Here is a 21,198-nt window from a genome sequence, read left to right as displayed (position 1 = left end):
CGCAGTTACAGATTTTTTAGAACATTATTACCTTCGCGACAAAATATATAGTGCGAAAAAAAGTTTTTCTCATGTCATTTCCACAAGAAACTTCGATCACAATGCGGGCTATCTCAGACTTGCTGTAAGAAACTGAAAAAATTTGGCGACTCTTTTTAAATGATTTAAAATTGATTTCAGTGATGGGGCGGTAAAAATTCGTCAACACCCTAAACAAGGACGACCCTAGTGCGTATAATATGTATAACTAGTACCGGGACAATCTCTTAAAACTTGAAAATCAACCGCGCATGCGTTAAATAATTCAATCTCATTGGTAGGCGAAATCTTCCCGCAGCGATATTCTTGTCTGCGATGCAGGCGGGCCAACCTACGCAAAATGTGTACGTTTGAATTTTCAAAGAGTGTAAGCATTAAATTCTGACCGTTCTTTGAAGAATCAACTTTCCGATCCAATAAGAAATGCTTCCCGAACCTTTCCGAGTCACTACTTCAATTATTTGAAATTCTAACCTCGAAAATTCGTATCAACTACATCGCTGCCAGAAATAGTTTGACAGCTGAAACTCGGGATGGCCAGCCTGCTCGAACAGCCGATAAAACTCAGGCATGCGCGGTTGATTTTAAAGTTTCAACAGATTGTCCCGGTATGTATTACGTGTAAGCAAACGTGGACAAACAGAGCTTACCTGTATAATAGCTGCATGCGTACAAAACCGCTTGCTTAGCGTTCCAAATTGATTCCGATCAACCGATCGATAGATCGATGGACGGATTCGAAACCTCGCGCGAAAATAACGGCCGATTATATAGGTACAGAAATTGGAATACGCATCACGTTCGTATGATACGATATATATATATATATAACTATAATACATGCGACATTATACGCGCCGGCGCTTTCTTCAATTCTTATATACCGATGTTTTTTACCGCGTGATCATTGTCGCGTATATTTCAATATAAAATAGCTCTTTTAACCTCGCTTCGCTTATTCGTCCGCGTCGTTTCGTGCATATGCGAGGTGAGAGTTTTTTTTATATCTCGTTTAGTCGTATTTTTTTTTTTTTTTTTTGTCTTTTTCCTACGGCGCACCATTAACGGGATGCCGCTTTTAGCCTACATATTCTCACTCGCAAAATTTCCCATACCTGCTGTCACCGTTTCTATATATGGGGCATTCCGTGACATCGCGATTAAGATTCTACGCCATGTCTCAGATTGGCTTTATAATTTTTTGTACGAAAGTACATGACGAAAAACGCAATCGTAATTTTTTTAATAATTTTTCGACCCAGCGTATCTGAATTATGATTTAGAAACGAAATATAACCCCATTTTCTAAACTCAGAATAAATTCAGAAAATTTTTATAAAATATAACGTTATTTTTGACACCTATTAAAAGATCTAATAGGTGTCAAAAACTTTATTATACTTTATAAGATTTTTCAAATTTTTTTTCAGATTTTAGAAAGTGGTTTTTTTTTCAAATTTTTATATCACACTTCAGATACGCAGGGCCGAAAAATTGGGGAAAAAATTGCGATTGCGTTTTTCGTCATGTACTTTCGTACAAAAAATTGTAAAGCCAATCCGAGACATCCATGTAAAATCTTGTTCGAGATGTCGTGGAATGCCCTATATACGTATACGCCTATCATACAATATGTATTTGGGTTTCACCCGCCTAAACACGAATACAAATTGGAATGCAAACACTGCGGGAATAAGTGCGGAACTATGAAATAATTTGGCCAAGAAACGAGTACAGAAACGATCACACAATTAAGCGGTTAATTCAATTTCTTATTCATTCATTCCAAGATATTTGAAAACCAAAAATGCTATTTGTATTTGTATTATTATTATGCAGCACGAATAATCGTTTATAAGTACAGTTTCCTTCCTTGTTTTAACACTTGTTTCGGAAATAGTCGATCGGACGAATCTGTCTGTTCTTTTTCATTATCATATTATACGAGATAAAACTGAAACGAATCGGTATAATAATTCATTGAAATGTTCTTGAAGATATTTCAGGAATATTAAATTTATAGAGTTTTAGAGATAATTTTTATAATCCCACTTTATTAAACCCAAAGAAAAATTCCTCAAAATCTGAACATACGATTCGGAAATTAAAAAAATCAATTCATTCTGCATTAAAAACCGATCAAAAGAAATATCAATTATTCGAGTATGTACTTTGCATCCGCGTTTGAACCGAATGAGATAAAAACAGTTAATGGCAAAATCCGTTACGTTTATAATAATTATAAAGAAAAATGAAATCAAAAGTCTGGTTATTCTGCGAAAAAATGGTAGCAAATATTCGTAATATTTGCCAAGAATTGTGAGAAGACGAAGAGGAATAAAATCATTGCGGTCGTTTTAGCGAGAAAAAAACATACCTATACGCGTAAACCTATAACGCGACCGTAATAATAATAAGCATGCTAATTTATACCGCATCTAAGGCTGAATTTCTTTCTGTATGTCCGTATATTCGCTTGCATTTACAGAACTGCTGAACCGATTTTCATCAATTTTTTTCTGTCAACAGCTACAACGTCTAGCCAGGTTTTAGGCTATATTTCGTTACAACCAGATCGATACTTTAGAATATATAACGATATTTGTAGGCCAAGTCGGAACGGGATCAAACGCTTACGCGAACGCTGACTAAACTCTTACAAATAGATAGAGTAAGGTTGAGTTCAAGAGTTTTCAAGGTTTCGACGAGCTGTAAAAAAAAAGATCACATGTCTACGTCTAATAGTTTTGCGACGAGAAGCAATTTGGAAATAATAGCTAGCGGAGCATAAGTCAAAGATACGTCAAAGGTCAACAAAGGGCCTTAAATAACAATTTTTGAAAGACTAGATTTATCATAAAATGACAAAGGACCTTTTTTGTAGAACGTTCAGTTGACGAGTAGAGGCTTAAAATTTGACACCGATTTTTTTCTAATTCATCGCAATGAAAATTTTTCCGACCCCTAAATAAGGATCACCCTGTGATCATATACATACATATAGCATATACATACGTACAGGTTAGCAAAAAGCGCGTCGATACATCGATTACACGTTGAATAAAATAATTCGTTTATATACAGGTACTGTATACCCGTTGTGCGTCTATAAATAGTTCGGCAAAGCCACGACGGAGTGGTGGATAGGTGGATAAATATCGTGTTTAGAAGTGGAGATAAACTTTGGTTAACTTCAGACTTCTGGCCCGTTATCAGATTAACATAAGCTTGGCGCTAAAACGCGGCACGCGTTCTCGGGCCTGGCGAACATCTCTCGTGCGTGTCTGCGGCCGCTACTACGCAGCAAATCGACGATGTAACGACACTCGAAAAAACGCGAACAGTGTACACCTATAATAGATTGAAACAAAATCCTGCGATACAGAGTAAAAAACGATCATCATCATCATCATCATCATCATCATCATCATCATCGTCGTCATCATCTTCATCATCGTCATCATCATCATCGGCGAGGGTCTCCCATATATACGTAATATCGCAATCAGGTTCTCGCGTGGTGAATGAAGTCCTGTTTCAAGAGAGCGGCTGAAAAGATGAGCCGAATTTCTCATTGCAAAATGCGACACAACCGCAAGTGCTCCTTAAACGCAGTCCCAATACCGCAAGTTTCCCTTAGACGATTCTTGGCAGTCTGTTAGCTGTGCTAAATACACGCGTTGTTGTTACGTAACTGCACGTTGTAGTATGATTATAATGAGGGACTCTTTTCGTGCGAAATTTGGCTCGTTCAACGATTCACTTGTACATACAACGTATATGAATATTTAATATTTTACTACAGAGCAATGAGACAGATTTATCAACATTGTTACTAGTATTATTATTAGGTTATTGTATGACAGCAGTATTAATTTAGGATCGATATAGCGTCACTCGATCTATTATTATACCTATAATGTACAGTTCATCGTGGATAACTTCAGGAAATAGTCAGAGATCTGTGTGTATAACAATGTGAAATACATCTCTGCAGAATGAAAACGTTTCGGTATTAAATAGGTAATATGATACTTTCGAAATGATTAAGTAACTCTAAAGATTCTTTAAGAATTATACGTATCGAAATGATTCACGAAATTTTATTGAATACCGTGCGTGAAAACTTTCATCTCTTAGTTATATTAGATCTTTTGAAAACTCAATAATACGAAATCTGACGAAACTTTATATTTGAAATCTCATTAACAAAATGCGTTGAATCAACAGTATGAAAGTCCTATTGACATCCCCTCAAATTTGATTCCTCATCTGTCATGATTACAGTAACTATAAACTGTTTAATTCAAATCTTCCCTGTTAAATTCATGCATGTATAACATTGATAATCATACGTATGTTATGAGTCGCAGAACGGCTATCAAAGAAAATCGTTACAAACAAGAACACATGTTGCATGCAAAGATTCCGATAAGCTGTGTAACGGTTTGTAATAAGTACTGCAGGCAGTTCCCTTAGCAGTCTACAGGGCTAATTTCTGTCGATTCAAATATCAAATATCTTGAGTTTGAAGCTCGAAACTCGAGATTCAAATATGAAGGTAAAACGGCAACTCGTGGTAACCGGTATGGACAAATAAGACTTTCGTCACGGGTTCGCGACGTTATTGTAACGAAGCATTTTCGGAATGGTTCGTTACTTACCAACTTTAGATTAGTCTGATAATCGATAAATCGCAACATAAAATTAGCGAACGCGTATATTTCGCCAATTCAACCCCTTCGAAGTTGTTCCGAAGTTCCAAATAGTACAATTCGCGTTATTATCTTTCATCCCTGCGAGTCAACGAAAAATAAACATATTGAAGTTATCGTCACGATTCATGCTGAGGAGGAAAAAGCGTTACTTGTAGATTTTAGAATTGTCTGAAGTTCAGTAAGCCGTAACGATACGAAATATACTCATACTTTGTAAACATAGTTCCTTAAAAATCATTTTAAAATTAAGAAGACAGTGATTTTTTCCCGAACGTTTCGTTACGATAACGTTACCAACTTCAACCTCGTGTAAAAATAATAATAATTGCTATCTTGTGCAATTTTCCCGTGTGCTTTCCCGGACACCGGTAAACCGTGGCAGTTTTATTATTTCAACAGCACGTAATCAATTGTGCTTACAGGCACACATGCGCGATAAGGCAAGATTGCGATAAGTTGCGGACATGCGTATCATCGCATGCGGTTGTATGTTTACGCCGGCGTTCGACTTAGCCACCGAAGCTACGAACACAAACGTCAATCGCAGCGTATCAAATTGCAGCTCATCCAACAACAACAACAACAACACAACAACAACAACGACGCGACGAGTCTCAGTTGTTTAGCTCCATTCAGGTACAAAACCGAATATTAATTTCGACCTACGAACCAAAAGCATGCATATACGTTACATATGATTAAAACATACATATACTCACGCAATTAGTTTTTATTATATCCCGGCTCTCCGTCGGTCCCGAGAAGGTGTCCGGACGGGGGAAACCTCGTCGGGGATTCCAGGGGCTCGCTCATTCACTAGTCGTCATCGTCATCGTCGCTCCAGCTTCCTTTCTAGGTCGTCATACGACGCGAGGAGACCGTATCATTCCCCTGAAGTTTCGCGCGACAGGATCGACGACGAACGGCGGTTACCTTCAGAGCGTTCGGTTCGAGCCGTCGCGCGTCGTACTAGCCAATAACTGAGCGCAGCAGATGCGGCCGCGAGGGCGAAATATTGTAAACAAATGACGAAAGGGGGGAGAAGATTATCCCTCAGATCGTTAAGCGCCGTCAGAGTATCCGAGAAGGTTCTGCCAGCGGCTCGGCCGTCGCCGCAGCACTCGTATGACATCTGATCCGGAGAGCCAGGTGCTCGACGTTCGACGAGCCGAGTATTTCTGATAACAGTTTCTTATCCGGACGGCTCGGCTTTCCCCCCCCCCCCCCCCCCTCCCCCCCCCCCCCTCCTCGTCCACCTACCTCGCGATTCTCTCAGGCTTTGCTGCCGGCCGGCTATTAGGCCTCGTGACGTATGACTGACGACTCTGCCTTTCGGCCTGACGTAGAATTGATCGAACAAACACGCGACGGCGATACGGCCGACATTGATCCTCTGCGTCCCTCTTTTTTTTTTTGCGCTCGTCCGATCGGAGAAAACTGCCTACGGCTCGAGGCTGCTCTGCGAGTTTTCCCTTTCGACTGAGAGAGGTGAAATAGAATCTTGTTGATTCGCCGTTTCGCCGCTACGCGTCGCCACTCGACAGTCTTTGGTGGTCTCTGGTCCCGTTGAGAATGTTGGAACATTTGACATTGCAATTTTTACATACTATGATTTTCTTTTTCTAATCGTCGGTGTGGGGGCTTATTAGTAACCTAAATTCAGAATTTTTTACTAGATTCCACAGTAGCTTCGTTATCCATCTTGAATTTGTGGCAATAGTGGAAAAGTATTGGCAAATGTGACTCGTACATTTTCAACCTTCGATTAAAAATGGTCATAACTAATCCCGAAGGATATATATTCAATTCTCTACAGCTTTGGTTGTGACAATTTTTTTTTTTTTACAACGATCAATATCTACTGACTTGAACCGTAAATTCAAGATGGCATGCTGGAGCTGCTGTAGAATTCTGGATTTAAACTATCAACGACCCCCACCCCCCTCCCCCTCCGTCCCTCCCTCATCACCGAACGATGATTAGAAATACAAAATTGCGGCATCTAAAAATTGGAATTTCAGGTTTTCTTTTTCACATTCCGACTCGGCCAGGTCGAGTCACACACATTCTACGTCTCCCACTTTCGAAATGATGGATCGTCTGAATCAGAAAATTAAAAAACAGGAAAAAACCTGTTTAAAAAATGTCCAGCAATGTTATTTGCGCCAATGATGGTGAACGGGATCGATATAATGTTCCTGTTATTTAATATAAATCCGAGAAAATTTGAATAACACAAGCCAACAATAGGATCGACAACTTAAGAAAACGCTTGATAATTAGAACGTTCGGAATGATTGAACTTTGGCGTTTTTTGGCTGATTACAATGTTTTCGGGCCCATTTCTGCTTCTGGCCAGATTTCCATAAATTGTCTGAATTATATTCACGAACATCTGTTGTAGCCTCGGTTGTACCGTGCTTACACAAATCTATTTTCATTCGCTCTGGAGGTAACAGATTGTAAAATTATTTCAATCTCTGGAGGTCTGTACAGTGAAAAAATTTATCTTAAAGACATTAGAATCTTGTTAAAAACATCAGGGTACAATCATGATAAAACCTTTCTCAAATTGTTTATATCTTATTGTTAGCTTGTGTTGCTCGAATTCGCTCAGATTCATTTCTATCACATATTTACAGATGCTATTGCATTCGTGTTCAATATCATTGGCAAAAATAATATTGCCGGAGATCTTTCAAGCGGCTTTTTTCTCTTTTTCCAACTTTTGATTGAGATCGATTTACCGTTAATTTACGAAAGTAGTCGATCGGTCAAGATTTATTCTTAACTTTCAAATCAAATAAAGAACAATTGAATGCGACTCAATTCGACGGGACGTTTTTTTATACCGAGATGCGTCTTGAATTATCTATAAATCAAGAAGGTCATTTTCATGTTGTCTAAAATTGAATATATCAAAGGCTAAGCAGAATAACGTCGTATTTCAGAATTTGTTTCGTAATCGTATTTCAAGGTAAAATTAGGTTCGTGAAATTTTCCGAGGTTACACCACTGCTGGGTACTTATGATTTTTAAAGGAATAGAGGTGCTAGTTAACTTATATAATTACTGATTATTAAATCCAAAGAAGCTGAACTGGTTTCTTTCCAGAAACCAACCAAATCGTAAACCTTATTAAGGGTGACATGCGTTATTACATTAAAAAGAGACGATGACAATCATTCAGTAAAAAAAAGTTATTGAAATTATTTTTGTTTGACGTTAGTTTTTAACATAATTAATTAATAAAGTCATTTTATAACGAAACTGCTATTTATAATTTGATGAATATAATCATTTAAAATCACAGTTAATAACTAATTCATAAAACAGAATGAATATTACCCATAAAAATAAAACCAATTTTTCACTGCGGAATTGAATTATAATTTAATAACGTAATGTTAATTCTCGAATACGATGTCGTTTCAAAAAATCCTGAGGTACGATGTTGTTCTGCTCAGCCGTCGAATAATGATGCAGAGAACATATTTTGCGGCATAATCATGATTTCCAGATCCGAAGATCTAAATGTTAATCGTTTGACTATAAGTATGCGGCGAGTTACAGCGGAGTGTTTTACACGAGAAGAAGATTGTTTTTACTACTCGCATATGACGAACCTGGCCTAAAATTTTGTTTCTTCCAGGTCGCTGATCGCGCTTTTGATCTCAATGTTCTTGTAAAAATAATTACTTTGCTGTAAGCTTCCGATCGATGAAGAACTGTGCATTGCTATATTTCCCATTCCCCCCCTCCTTGCGGAAAATACTTTCTAAAGTTGCACTTTCTAGCACAAAAAATCGACCGATTCTACAGCTCGTTCTTTATCGTAGCCAAATCCCTTAGCGGGATTTTTTATAAACATGGGATATTGCAACTTTGCTTGAAATAACTCAGTTCCGTGTGAAAAAGTCGTATCAATTGACGTATTTCGTGATCCTAACATACTTTTGAATGTTCTAATTATTTTTTGTAGCTGATTTTGCTTCGTCGTTTTCGGAATTGCTGGCAAAAGAACTTGTTACTCTTAATTTATGCGATTTCGCTATACACTGATTGTAAACAATCTTTTACGGTCATAAGTTCATAGAATATAATTAAATGAAGCAGAAAAATATTTTCTGTTGATTTGCAATAGTTTCAATCTTGCTATGTCATTAAAAAAATGTCTGTCTTTATTTTTGTTATTAAGATTTTTAAATTGCTTCGACATTAGCATTCTGTTTTTTATTCTAAATTTTCGATCATACCCGGTAGCATTAATTTGAATTCAATGCGTAAACTAAGTAATTGATATGCACAGACTTTTCTCTGTCTAATTTTAATCCCTTGAAATTTATTCAAAATTTAAAATGAGAGATGGATCGTTTGGAGGTGCGTAATTCTCAATTATTAATGAGAAAAATCATATTGAACGGCATTTTTGGTTTTTATTTCGATATTGATACCATTAAATAGTAGTTACGAATTACAACATCAAAAAAATTTTATTTTTTAACTGGATGAAGAAATGACAAACTACCTTTTTTGTACTCAAACACATGAAATTCACAAGTTAAATTTGCAATTTGAAAATAAATAGAAAATGAAACAGCAGTTCATTTTGTTTCGTGATTGAAATTTTCATCGTCATTAAATATCACGTTGATTTTACTGGTTTAATGCCACTTGTTTCAAAAACCTGTAGCAATCTACTAAAAATAAACACACTTATTGTTTACTAATGCTATAAACTAGGTTATAAAAGTGCTTTTTTTTCTACACTGTTCTTGTGCGTGATGCGTTAAATGTAACACGAAGTAGGTGATGATTTATAAATATGCAATATAAAATCATTTTATATTTACAATAAACTGCAAACAGTGCAGTAGAGAATAGGATCGGGCTTATCATACCTCTCGCTTTGATAGGAAATAACTTCACACAAGTCAGGCAGACACTTACATTTGCCACATAATTGAACCACTCATGATTATGCAGCAACTGCCGCATTCACAGTAGCGATACTTTGTAATTGTTCAAAATATCACTTAAATTTCTTAACATTACGGTTTCTTTTCTTCATTGAGGTTGTACTTCGTTTTCAGCTTATCAATTTCCTCCATCTTCTTATCAACGTCGACGCGTTTGAACGCCTTGTTACTTTGGTAATACAGTACCACTAGGTAACGGTTACAGACATTGAAACCACTCAGGTGATCGCAGGCGTTTTTTGCATCAAAGATATCTTCATAAACCACAAATGCTGTTCCTCTCGTCTCTGCCGTATTTCCTCTGCAATCAAAGAAACTCAAATTTTTACACTCGTGTCCAAATTGCTCTGCATAATAAATGCACGTATATTTCAAGCTCATTTTCAAAGACTGAAGTTATTGCCACATGATAAACAAATTCGTAGTTCCACTAGTTCCAGCGATGGTAGTAGCAGTGAATTTCGTTCTACCCCGGTATTGATAATAGCTCATTGCCATGAATTAACAGAAGCAGAATAACGTGGATAATATAATTTTTTGAATATAAAAATGCAAAAATTTTTAGAACAAGTAGAATTAACATTAAATGAGGTTAACTTACACTCTGATCTGCCGTATTGCTCCGTATTTACCAAATATGTCATACATTTCTTCAGCGGTGATTTTGTACGGCAGGTTTCTTATATACAAAACTCTGTTGACCTCTGGGGGGAGCCGAACCTTATAAATTTGAAAAAATAGTTTAAAACAAACACTTAATACTATCAAGGTAAACGTATAAATGTAAGAGAATAAACGTAGGGACTGATTCGGAGTGAAAGTGAGGTTAGGAGTCGAAGGAACGGAAGGTTAGAATTATTCAGACGGTTATAATTACGAATTTCCTCAATAAGCGTTGTATACTCACGTTGGCTCGCCGTTGTAACATTGCCATCGTCATGATTGCGGTGTACTTGAGTCAGGTTCAGAGATCAAATTAACAAAATTCAATAATTCAACTCACAGAGCTTCGAGCTCAACGACTTGTCAGAGCGCTGTCCAAATGAACACTGTCGCCGAACGCAAGCGCTTCGGTCAGCGGTGAGTCGGCGTTGCCAGCCCTCTGGTGGCAACAGGTCGTACTCGAAGTGAACCTTTGTAATTTGCTGCGCGCGCAACAAAGCACAGAAGCATAAAGAAGCAAGTCAAATACTCGAGATTTGTGAAATACATAACAAGATGCGCCATAATTTTTAGAGGAATAATTTCAATTAGAGTTCAACCAATGCCTGTATCAGCGCCGGCAATTTTTGTGGGGATGGTGTGGCGGAACTCGACACCTAGATCTTGCACCATGTGGAAATTTCACACCCTCAACGTAGCGATTTTTTTTTTTCAGAAAAATATATAATCGAGTATCACACGATACTTATTTCAGATAATTAAAAATCCAAATGCGATATGCATTTATCTTAAATATATTCGAGTTCCAATTTTTACACCTACCATACTTGGACCAGTCAAATAGGGCTCGATTTTCATAAAGAGCCTAAAAAAATTTCCCACAGCTAGCAATTTTCAGGGTAGACGTGTTACATTATTCCAATAAACATATCTTGTTGAAATTTTGAAATCTGAGTGCTACAGGGGGTGGAAAAATTGTTCAACCGGCAAAAACGGCAAAAAATCGAGACGTCGAAACGGTTCCTCGGTTACGGTTTGAACGAATTTGAAAATTTCGAAAAACCGAAAACACGATTTTTTAAAGGATATTTATTCAAATACGTCCAAACAAATTTTTTTATTCTATGTTGACTATAATTTTGTCATCTAACCCCCCCCTCCCCCCAAACCCCCGTTCTAGCCTCGTTAATTAAGGGGGGAAACCAGTTTAGACCGATCGTAAAATCGTCTTTTTGTTTATTGCATGAATCGTTAGTATAACTATTCAAGAATATGTGGTCAAAATTTCAAAGCAAAATTTCCATTAGTTCGAATGCAATGAGCACTTAAGTGACCGCCCGTCGGTTCCGTGAAGAAGCGCACGGTAATTATAACGGAGCGGTCGCCCAGGCCCTTCTTTTCCAGCTACCTGCCTCAATACCGCTGTGCTATTGAATAATAGAAAGAGGGATTGCTATATGGTGCTAGAATAGCTGATTAACCGGTGAGAATTTTTTATAATTAACTACTGCCTTGAATTTCTCGTTTGCGCTACATTTTATTTCAAACGCGTTTTTCTCGAAACGACTTTTTTTCGACTAGCGTACATTCTAGCTCAAAAAGTTATTGATCAATCGTTCTGACATTTGGTGTAGATATTCTTTATTCAATTCCACGTAACATGAACCAAATTCGGGGATTATATTGTTATTACAAATATATGTTTTTATGCAAGAAAGATGAAAAAACATAGTATAAAAACATGACATTGTGTTCAAACACTTCAAAAACATGCAATTTTCAATTTGTTTGATCAAAATTAGGTTCATATTCTTAGAAAATATGTTTTTAATGAAAAAAAAAAATCCTGATGATTACAAATAAAAATTGCGACGTCAGGGATGTACGCCAGCCAAATGCTCGGATGGCAATCGCGGTAACTCCACTATTTCCGGCGGAAATCGTTTGAAAAAATTTTAAAGTGTACTTGAAAACATAAATAAAATATCCTCCAAGTTTAAACAATTTGTGATTATTCTTTCCGGGTTAAAAAAAATCATCAAAAACAGCAAAATTTCGACCTCATAAACCGGTTTTCCCCCTTAAAAAGTTCACACCCTCCGCGACGACAAGTTTGCCGACGCTGACTTGTATTTCACATCATCTGTGACACATTTCTACGCTTGAATTCGATCTAATGTGCTCTTCAATCGATGGTTTTGAGTAGGTGTGCGCGGTATTTCGGTATATCGAATTTTTTTCGGTATCTCCTTCCTCGAAATGTATCGGTATGGGAACCTTCTATCAATACCAATACCGAAATATCGAAATTTCGGTAAATACCGAAGTACCGAAATTTCTGATAATCTAAATAAATATTCACATTATTCGTATTTAGTACAGTTCAATACAGATTTTTTTTATTCTTTTTCCGACGATATTTGTAGATTAAAGTCTACCGAAATTTCGGTACTTCGGTATTTACGGAACTTTCGATATCTCGGTTAACCGAAACTACCGAATACGAAACCCGCACCGAAAATCGGTATCTAATTTCCAATACCGAGCACTCCTAGTTTTGAGACACGGTTTTATATTTGTAGGTGGCTGTAGATCGAGAGTGGGTTGAGTAATGCAACGCTTTTTGACAGGTGACGCCGTGTTACCAATTATTATTCTTACCATACATGTAGAGGTTCTCATTGCGAAGATCATTCGGAATTACAGACGTACGGTATCAATGAGTTTCGTGTTTATGTAGTAGAATAATAATAACTACAATAATATGGGCACGTAAAATTAAACAATGTATAGAATATAGATATGTATACACACGATATTATAACGTGTATGGCATTTGCGCATGAGTTAAAAGACGGCTAAAACAGAATTATTATCACTATAATTATTAACAGAGTCTAAAATAACAATCAAAACAAGTACACTGAATATAACTGAATCCGGACAGCAACCGAAATGGTCAATGTTCTGGAATACAATTATCAACATTTTTTCATTTTTTTTTTCTCATTTATGTTCAATCAAGTCGATCGACAACTTGAAGTTTCTGAACAATGCTTCTGATTTTCTATACATCCCATGCAAACAGGTTTGATGACTAATACTCAAAACACGGTGACTAATAGTCAAAGCAGGTAACTAATAGTCAAAGCACGTTGACGCCCCTCTCAGCCCATAAAAATGAGTAATCAAGCGCCGCTCTAAAGCCTGAAGAACCATTAGTTGCTGTAATTACACACCGTATTGGTGTCCCTGATTCCAAGAATATATTCAATACAACCACAAACGACGTGTAAAATTCAGCTAATTGACCAAAGACATCTGCCGTAAATTGACAAGTTTGTATAGAGTAATATTTAAATTCTACCAACATTGTCATTGTCATTATTATTATTATTATCATCAGCATTATTATTATTGTATAATTTCTATTTGCTCTTTTAAAATCCTGAATGTAGATATTGCTAGTGGAATGAGAAAACGGCGGCATATTTAATATTTCATCTGTACACTCGGCTATTTCTTTGACCAAATGCCGAAAAGTAGATGGTCAACAATTTGGGTCGGCCGATATTGATTTAAATTTTGTTGAAAGCAGCTATATCAACACTTTGAACATAATCTTCGATAGCCTCGATCTGTTCTGTCAGCCAGTCAACTGAGACCTTCTCATCCTCGACTACAGAAGATATTTGCAGCTTTTGGATACCGTAGGCGAGTGGGACAAGTTTGGCTAGAAATCGACAATTGTTATCTGATTACTTTGATCCTATCACTGGAAACTATTTTCACAGTTCCAATAATGATATACAAGCAAAAATCCTTATTTTATTTTACGTGGTTGTGTGAGAGGAAAGTAAAACATACCGGCACCCCAGAGAAGACCCTCTGTTTCAATTTTTCTAACTTCAGTTTCCATGACTTTCATATCAGTTTCGTCATCCCATGGTTTGACATCTAAGATGATATTTGATTTTGCAATGAGTGCGGGTTCTGAAACAAAGTGTGTTATGAAATACCACTGCAACGGAAAAATTCAAACATGACAAATATCGTTAAATTTCCGATGACTTACTTTTTGATTTCTTAGCAGCGTAAGCAGCGAGACGTTCTTCTCTTACTTTAGCAGCTTCCTCATCTTCACCCTGTGATTAATTTTAAATAAAATAATAACAGCGGGAAAGAAATGGGGATCCTATTTAGTAAAAATTAGTGCCAACAAATGCAGTGCACAATGATGAGCTAGATGAAAAGCTTCTAGGTATTCAATGGTGAGGTATATATTTTGCTACAACGTAATCGGGAATATCTGGTGTACAATTTCCGAAGTGTGAGTACATTTACAAATATTGATTGAAATGTAAACAGTGACATACTGAATTCAGTTACTTTTGTTTTTCTGTAACGAAAAATTTGACAATTTTGCTCAATGACAGAAAACAACAATTATTAAAAGAGAAAATCTAAACTTGGCAGAGAGGGTGAAGATAAAAATTATAAAAAGAAACTGTGAATAACACTCAGACAATTATAGAATTCATTTCTCGAATTGTCAGCAGTTTCCTTACCTCCGAATCTGAGCCAAAGAGATCAACATCGTCGTCATCATCAGCCTTAGCAGTTGGTTTTGCAGGTGTCGGCGATGGCGGTTTCGCTGGGCAAATTGCAATCCTCATTGGATCAATGCCTGGTAGTCGCTCCTCCAGAATTTTGACACGCTCCTCTAGTTGTCGAGTGATGTTCTTAAGCTCAGCAACGACTGTTGATAAGACAAAGTCAGTTCAATATCCTTTCAAACGGACGGGATTTAGGGGAATGATGAGAAATATCAGTACCTGCACATGATTCTGTAACTGTAATATGACTTCAAAATATATGTTTTTTCTACTCACTGTTTTTGTATTCCTGGTTTTCTTTTTCCAAGGCAACAATGCGCGACCCATATTCCGAGCCAGATCCGCTTGTCCTTGAAAAAGTGTCAATGGTATCTACCTGTAATTGACAATAAAACTGAGTAATTGAAGGTTTTGTTCAAATGAAATGCAAGGATGATTTGAAAATTAGTAAAGTGTCGTGAAGTTTGTTCAGATTTTATACCGTGAGAATTTGATCAACCTAAACATCGCGAGGAGCTAAGAGAATAAGTGAGTAAGTATAGTGAAAATAAGCCTCTGATCAATTATTCATAGTTTAAAGTTTACTGATCGCCGTCAGAATCATGTATTTTTATCATAAATGTAATACTTGATACTTCGATCTATGATTCTTAGTGAGCAAGAAATAAAGTACTCACACACTGCAAAGACTGTTTAATGTGTTGACGAATCTTGGCTACCTCATTGGCCAAACTTCCGCGCGCAGATACGTTTGGAGAAGATAATTGTGGCCCTCCCTGCATCGACGGATAAAAAAGATCAGCTCGAAATGCTAAACTACTGTTAGGGCGCAAACCAGAGCTAAATAATGAAACGTGAAATAGTAAAACAATCATCTACAGCATTCTACAGTGCTTGGTTCTAGTATTTCAAATAAATAATTTCACTATACATTTACTGTGACATTACAGAACAAACAACTGATCAACTTGAATTAATTTTGAATACATCTCATATTAATTTTAATTTATCGAGATACATAAATTATTCCGTTAAGTTTGAGTAAGTGATAAGAAGAATTTGGCAAGTATGAAGAATAAATACCGCTTTCTCAACTTAACACACAGATATGTTTATCGTCCCTTTAGTATCATAAAACATTGATATTCAATTCAGAAATAGTTAATGATACTCAACCCATTTACACAGAAAACAATATGAAAACATGCTGCCATAATTTTGACATATTGTAAATTTTAAATGTACAGTTGCCGTTCAAACTCAATAACTTTTTGGTCGAAATAGTTTTTATTTTGCTTTACAGTGAGAGGGTTGATGTTTCAAGCACTGCATGCAAACAAGACTCCGAAACTAATACAAATCTAATATCATGTTACCTAAAATAGAACTAATAACATAAGGACAATAATCTCTATTTCACCCACAGCACAACGAAAAAATTGGACAACAAACACTTTTTGGAAAAACTGAATTCTGAAATGGACCATCTACTATCTGCTTAAAACTTCAATTGTGTTAATAAGTGTTGAAAAGAACTGCATTGTAATACTCGATATATAATCACAATAAAAAATTTGGAATCAAAGAAAAAGTTTTCAAATAATTTGTGTCGATCATTTTTCCCAGACCTCCAACGTACTTGATGTTTTTTTTTCCCCAAGTAAGCAGGGATTGAGACAATAAGTAAAACATTAACAGAAATTATCCCTTATATTTGACGATATGAAACATTGATTCTCTAGGATTGAAATATCTTTAGAAATAAGTATTCCTAATAAGTTGAATTATCACGTGAAAATGTAAGAAACAGACAAGGAATCATAGTTTTCAAAGGTGTCTTCAGCAAAGGAGAAAACAATCGTATGCAAAAATGTCAAAATCAAATTTTAAAGGCGCAACTAAAGATAAATAATAATACGAACCAAAAAGTTGACTGTTATCTAAGATTTATCATGAATAGTCTAAGCTCAGGATAATACCTTGTTCGTTAATGTTGGACTATCTGGTTTTTTATCTTGGGTACCTTTTTCTTGGTCTTTTTTATTTGCATGTTTTTTATCAGCTTTATTTTTTTTTTCTTTGGCCTCCTTTGGCTTGAATTTGCTCAAGTCCTCTGCCTTTAAAACAGCATCGTCAACAGATTCTATTTTATCGAAATTCGTCGTATTCTCCATCCCCTTGACAGGCGATTTGTTCTTTTTAGACTTTTTCGATACCGTGTTTGATGGTAGATTTGGATTAATTTGATTTTGGACATTTTCAACCAGTGTATTATTGCAGTTAGTCCGAATTCCAGTACCGTTGTTAGTTAGTAGTTCGTTAGATTGCGCAGGCTATGATGTTAGCAGAACAAAACAAGACGTTTACCATAACAATGAAATTTTGTGAAACCTATCGCTATTCAAAAAACTTCCTCAGATTTTATCTCAGTTTGCGGAATAAATTTTTCTTCACCAGTAAATATTTCAATAATAGCGATAAATTTCTCAAAATTAGTTTTCTACATATGCCAAAACACAATTTTGTTAGTTTTGTCATTGAGTTGCACCCAATGATCATCGATTGAAGCTGAATGAATTATTCTGTTCACACATCTCACCACCAGATATTCCCTAAAGTGTGTTTAGGAGGAAATGAGATGAAAGTATGTATGAAGTAATGAAAGCATGTATTACATAAACAGGAGCAGAGATTTTGATTTCGTGTAACATGACATGGCAAAGGATGAAAGAATCGCGATTCCTAATGTCTCACAAATATGTGACAGACATTAGAGTCGTACAAAACTGAAAATCCAAAACAACTAGAAAATAAATGAAGGAAGAACATGAAAATGAAGATGAAACTAAAATGATAGTAACCATGACAACGAACTCATAAAAACTGCTATCGAGCTCACAGTTGATAATACTTCATCTCGATTCTATATTATTAAACATCATTTATCCTAAGCCATCCCTGTTATGCTATTGTTAAACAAAAAGTAAACATGGATATAAACACGTGAGAATATTAGATTTGGGAATAAGTAGTTAGAGAGGCGTTACTTGTTGGATTGTAGCCGATTAAAATCTTGTTACCTTAGCCAGCCGTTCAAAATGAAGGCACTCGGCTTTATCGTACATCGGCTTCTCGAACCACACTTTCTCCTGGGCTAGAGGGGTTGTTGCCATTTTTATTCGATCCTAATCAAGATGATGGTAAGTTGCAAGATGTGAATGCTGGAACAAGATTGAATCCCATTCAATGTAAGGGACGCAATGTTTTCAGTGTTACTTTCAATTGCATTGGAGAGTAAATCGTTTGAATGAATGAATTTCTAATTTGCCCCTACAACATAGTTTGCCGGAGAAGATTTGAGAAGCGAGGATAAGAAATTGATGAATTGATTAGGGGAAAACGTGAAGAGTAATACAGATAATGGACTAGCATGTCAAAAGTGTGAAAGAGTGGGCTGAACAATTTTTAACACAAAAAATAGAGGCAAACAATAATATTACAATAATATTTATTGAAAAAACTATTGGACCAATATATAAACATACATGTCAGATGTCGTAACTTGTACAACAGTATTTTAAAACATTATCAATTTAATTGAAAATTGTATATACACGTATTTGTGACAAAAACATTGTCATAATAAAAATATAAAATTGAAACATATCTTAAAACTATGCATGTCATAACTGTATTAAGACTAATTCATCACTGACTGTGGTGAAATTCTTGTAAATCATAAAATGTATATATTCATCAAGCGCATGTTACAATTCGTCATCTTCATCGTCATCATCGGCAAAGTACTTGGAGGCAAACGGTTTCTTAGAAACCCTAGTAAAGGGTACCCGAAAATTAAGAGATTCAGAAACTTGATCGGATTCATCGAGTTTCATTTGATACGACATGAACTCGCCTAGCAATTTATTAATTTTGGTCGCTGATTCGCTCGGACAGACGCAAGGAACTATTTTATCTGGTTTAAAGTAATCGACAAAAGCTCTGAGCTCCTCGTAAGACGAGTGAGTCGAGTAGCAAACATACAATCGTTGTCTGTTTCTTGTATCGTATTCGCTAATGCAGGAAGTATTTTTGCCCTTCCATCTCATGACCGAAGGCACGATAGTGAGTATATTTTCGTAATCAACATCCGATCTACAAAGGAGATTCTTTGTATAGAACAGTTTCGAAGTGCAGGCATGAATTCTCGAATCTCTTCCATTTATAGTAACGATTTTGGCGAGCTCGGGGATCCTTATATAATTAGAATGAACCTTATCTTTGATGTGAATTTTTAAATTCAAAAGTTTGAACATTTCCATGAAGAGATACTCTACGCCGTATAAAGCTGAGCACTCGATAATTACCACATTTTTCGAATTTGGCTCAAGCCATTTTCTGACTGCATCGCAAATTGCCTCGCAACTTTCTAATCTGGATGGAAAACGAGGAAAATCTAAACTAAGAAAAGTTGTGTCCAAATAAATAGTGTCAAATTTTTTCGCCTGATTTTTTCCATCAATTTTATCATTCAACGGATTCAACTTCGGCAAGTCTTGTGGATTTATTCTAAAATCACCGCTGTACAATATTGTTTTTTCGTCTTTGCTGAAAATGAACATTACCGAACCTGGACAATGTCCAGCTGGCGAAGTTGATACAGTGAGAGAAGTTGCTAGACTTTCTCCACCTTCTGGTACCGTATATCGGATTATTTTCGGTATCGAAAGTTCTATTTCTAATATTCTATCTTCTGGCAAGCCAACAAATATATCCATCAAAAACGCCTTGCTTATTGGACTACAGTAAAGGTATGTATCGGAATTGATCAAATAATTGAAGAAACTGCTGCTCAAGCCTTTCATATGGTCACTGTGACAATGGCTTAGAAAAAATGCCGATGACTTTAGGTTTTCTCCGTCAAAACGGTCCACAGAAATCCCTGGGATCTCAGATATCTGACCAAGAAAAGTTGACATTTTATCTGCCTGATGCTCGGCATCAACTAGAACAAAAACCAAGCATCCAGTCAGCGTGATTTATTACTGACGTTCAATTCTCAAGCAGAGCGAGGGTGAATTCATCGTTTTCTTTGCATATGAAGATAAAAACTTGGTCATTGTTTCAATGGAATCAGCGCTCTTTCAACTTTAATTCAATTAAGACGGCAAATGCTTGTTGTTCAGTGTTTTGCATGATTACAGGTACGAATATGAATTATAAAATTTATGTCTCATAAAGAATCAATTTAATTTTCATATTTTTAATCAAATTCCCTAACTTCATCTTACCGAATCTGATCACTTGGAAATATCACATTTTTTCACGGACCGTTTAGAAAAGTTAGCGGAAAACTATTACCTGCACTTTATGGGTTCGATCCTTGAGCAGTCCAGAGCCATACGCACTTGAATCGCAACAGAATTTAATGACAGGTTCAATTCTAATCGGAATAGAGGCTTTTATGTGAAATTATAACCCCTCTTAAACGTTCGTATGGTCTCAACGCACGGTTTACAGGTTATGTTTGATTGTTCGTCTCGCAAAAACAACGTTGACGAGAATAAGTGCGGTAAACTATTGAGAACGGAGTTGTTGTTGGATAAATCGCAGGCGACGATGATCTGTGCTAAATATCATTGAGTCATGTGAGATATCGATTCCACGGTTGACATATTGCGTAGGCATGCTATTCATCGAATCGTGTCATTTACGGATGTGCGACGCATCGTAGAAATTAAATACCAAATTCGGAACGTATGCTGGTTAAATTATACGCTCCTTGTATTCGTGTACAGACGATCTACAGATGCGGCGAATCCATAAACATACGGTAGAAAATAAATACCTTTTAACAGATGTTCGAAAAGCGTGCAGTCGATGAGATGAACCGGACCGGTTCGGGATGAGAGCGCCGACAGAGAGCAGCCGGAAAACCGAGAAGACAGAAATGATGCTAGACCGAGAATAAGTCAAGTTATCTTCAAATTATGAATAACGGGTTAGCAGTTTCAGGCTGAATTTCAGCCAATACGGCATGTCTAAATTTGAAAAAATTCGACTGAGGTGAAAATCCGGAACATTTTTAATCTCTTGGCATTGGCGCAAAATCCGAACAAATCTGTTGATTAGGGCCTGATTTGTTTACCATAGACTAACTATATTGAAGAGAGTTAGCCTTAC

At 36.4% G+C, this 21,198-nt stretch overlaps 3 protein-coding genes across 6 annotated transcripts in view; all 3 read right to left on the bottom strand.

Moving 5' to 3' along the window:
* The window catches only part of LOC124298718 (solute carrier organic anion transporter family member 74D), a 96,235-nt gene extending 90,305 nt beyond the window's left edge, over positions 1 to 5,930 (bottom strand). For both annotated transcript variants that reach the window (XM_046751100.1, XM_046751103.1), the window contains exon 1: positions 5,477 to 5,930. The gene's annotated coding sequence lies outside the window, so the exon portion shown is untranslated. The remainder of the gene's footprint in view (positions 1 to 5,476) is intronic.
* Positions 5,931 to 9,173: 3,243 nt separating this feature from the next.
* Positions 9,174 to 10,805, bottom strand: LOC124298721 (splicing factor 3B subunit 6). The gene is made up of 3 exons (XM_046751117.1): positions 10,644 to 10,805; positions 10,338 to 10,456; positions 9,174 to 10,037 (listed from the first exon to the last, which is right to left on the bottom strand). Exons 1-3 carry the CDS (start codon positions 10,674 to 10,676, stop codon positions 9,809 to 9,811), a joined length of 381 nt encoding a protein of 126 aa, XP_046607073.1. The 5' UTR covers positions 10,677 to 10,805; the 3' UTR covers positions 9,174 to 9,808.
* A 2,214-nt stretch (positions 10,806 to 13,019) lies between these two features.
* Positions 13,020 to 21,140, bottom strand: LOC124297446 (probable elongation factor 1-delta). 3 transcript variants are annotated; one of them, XM_046748489.1, is made up of 9 exons: positions 20,864 to 21,015; positions 18,096 to 18,236; positions 16,995 to 17,348; positions 15,693 to 15,791; positions 15,292 to 15,391; positions 14,968 to 15,158; positions 14,475 to 14,544; positions 14,267 to 14,392; positions 13,020 to 14,132 (listed from the first exon to the last, which is right to left on the bottom strand). In XM_046748489.1, the coding sequence occupies exons 2-9, from the start codon at positions 18,186 to 18,188 to the stop codon at positions 13,978 to 13,980; spliced, it is 1,188 nt and encodes a 395-aa protein (XP_046604445.1). In that variant the 5' UTR covers positions 18,189 to 18,236; positions 20,864 to 21,015; the 3' UTR covers positions 13,020 to 13,977. The 3 variants fall into 3 exon arrangements, with proteins under 3 accessions (XP_046604445.1, XP_046604447.1, XP_046604444.1); XM_046748491.1 differs by lacking the exon at positions 16,995 to 17,348; XM_046748488.1 differs by lacking the exons at positions 13,020 to 14,132; positions 14,267 to 14,392; positions 14,475 to 14,544; ... (3 more) ...; positions 16,995 to 17,348; positions 18,096 to 18,236 and adding an exon at positions 18,507 to 20,020 and having other exon boundaries at positions 20,864 to 21,140.
* Between the last annotated feature and the right edge of the window lie 58 nt (positions 21,141 to 21,198).

This window comes from Neodiprion virginianus, chromosome 2 (assembly GCF_021901495.1).
Source record: "Neodiprion virginianus isolate iyNeoVirg1 chromosome 2, iyNeoVirg1.1, whole genome shotgun sequence".
Taxonomy (NCBI): Eukaryota; Metazoa; Arthropoda; class Insecta; order Hymenoptera; family Diprionidae; genus Neodiprion; species Neodiprion virginianus.
The sequence above is the reverse complement of the archived record's forward strand: the minus strand, read 5'-3'. Positions and strand labels throughout refer to the sequence as shown.

Coding starts and splice junctions, on each gene's coding strand:
- LOC124298721 (XM_046751117.1), bottom strand. CDS start 10,676: ATGACGATGGCAATGTTACAACGGCGAGCCAAC. Junction 10,457..10,643: donor TGTTACAACGGCGAGCCAAC/GTGAGTATACAA, acceptor CAAATTTATAAG/GTTCGGCTCCCCCCAGAGGT. Junction 10,038..10,337: donor GCAATACGGCAGATCAGAGT/GTAAGTTAACCT, acceptor CTTTGATTGCAG/AGGAAATACGGCAGAGACGA.
- LOC124297446 (XM_046748488.1), bottom strand. CDS start 19,994: ATGTCAACTTTTCTTGGTCAGATATCTGAGATCCCAGGGATTTCTGTG.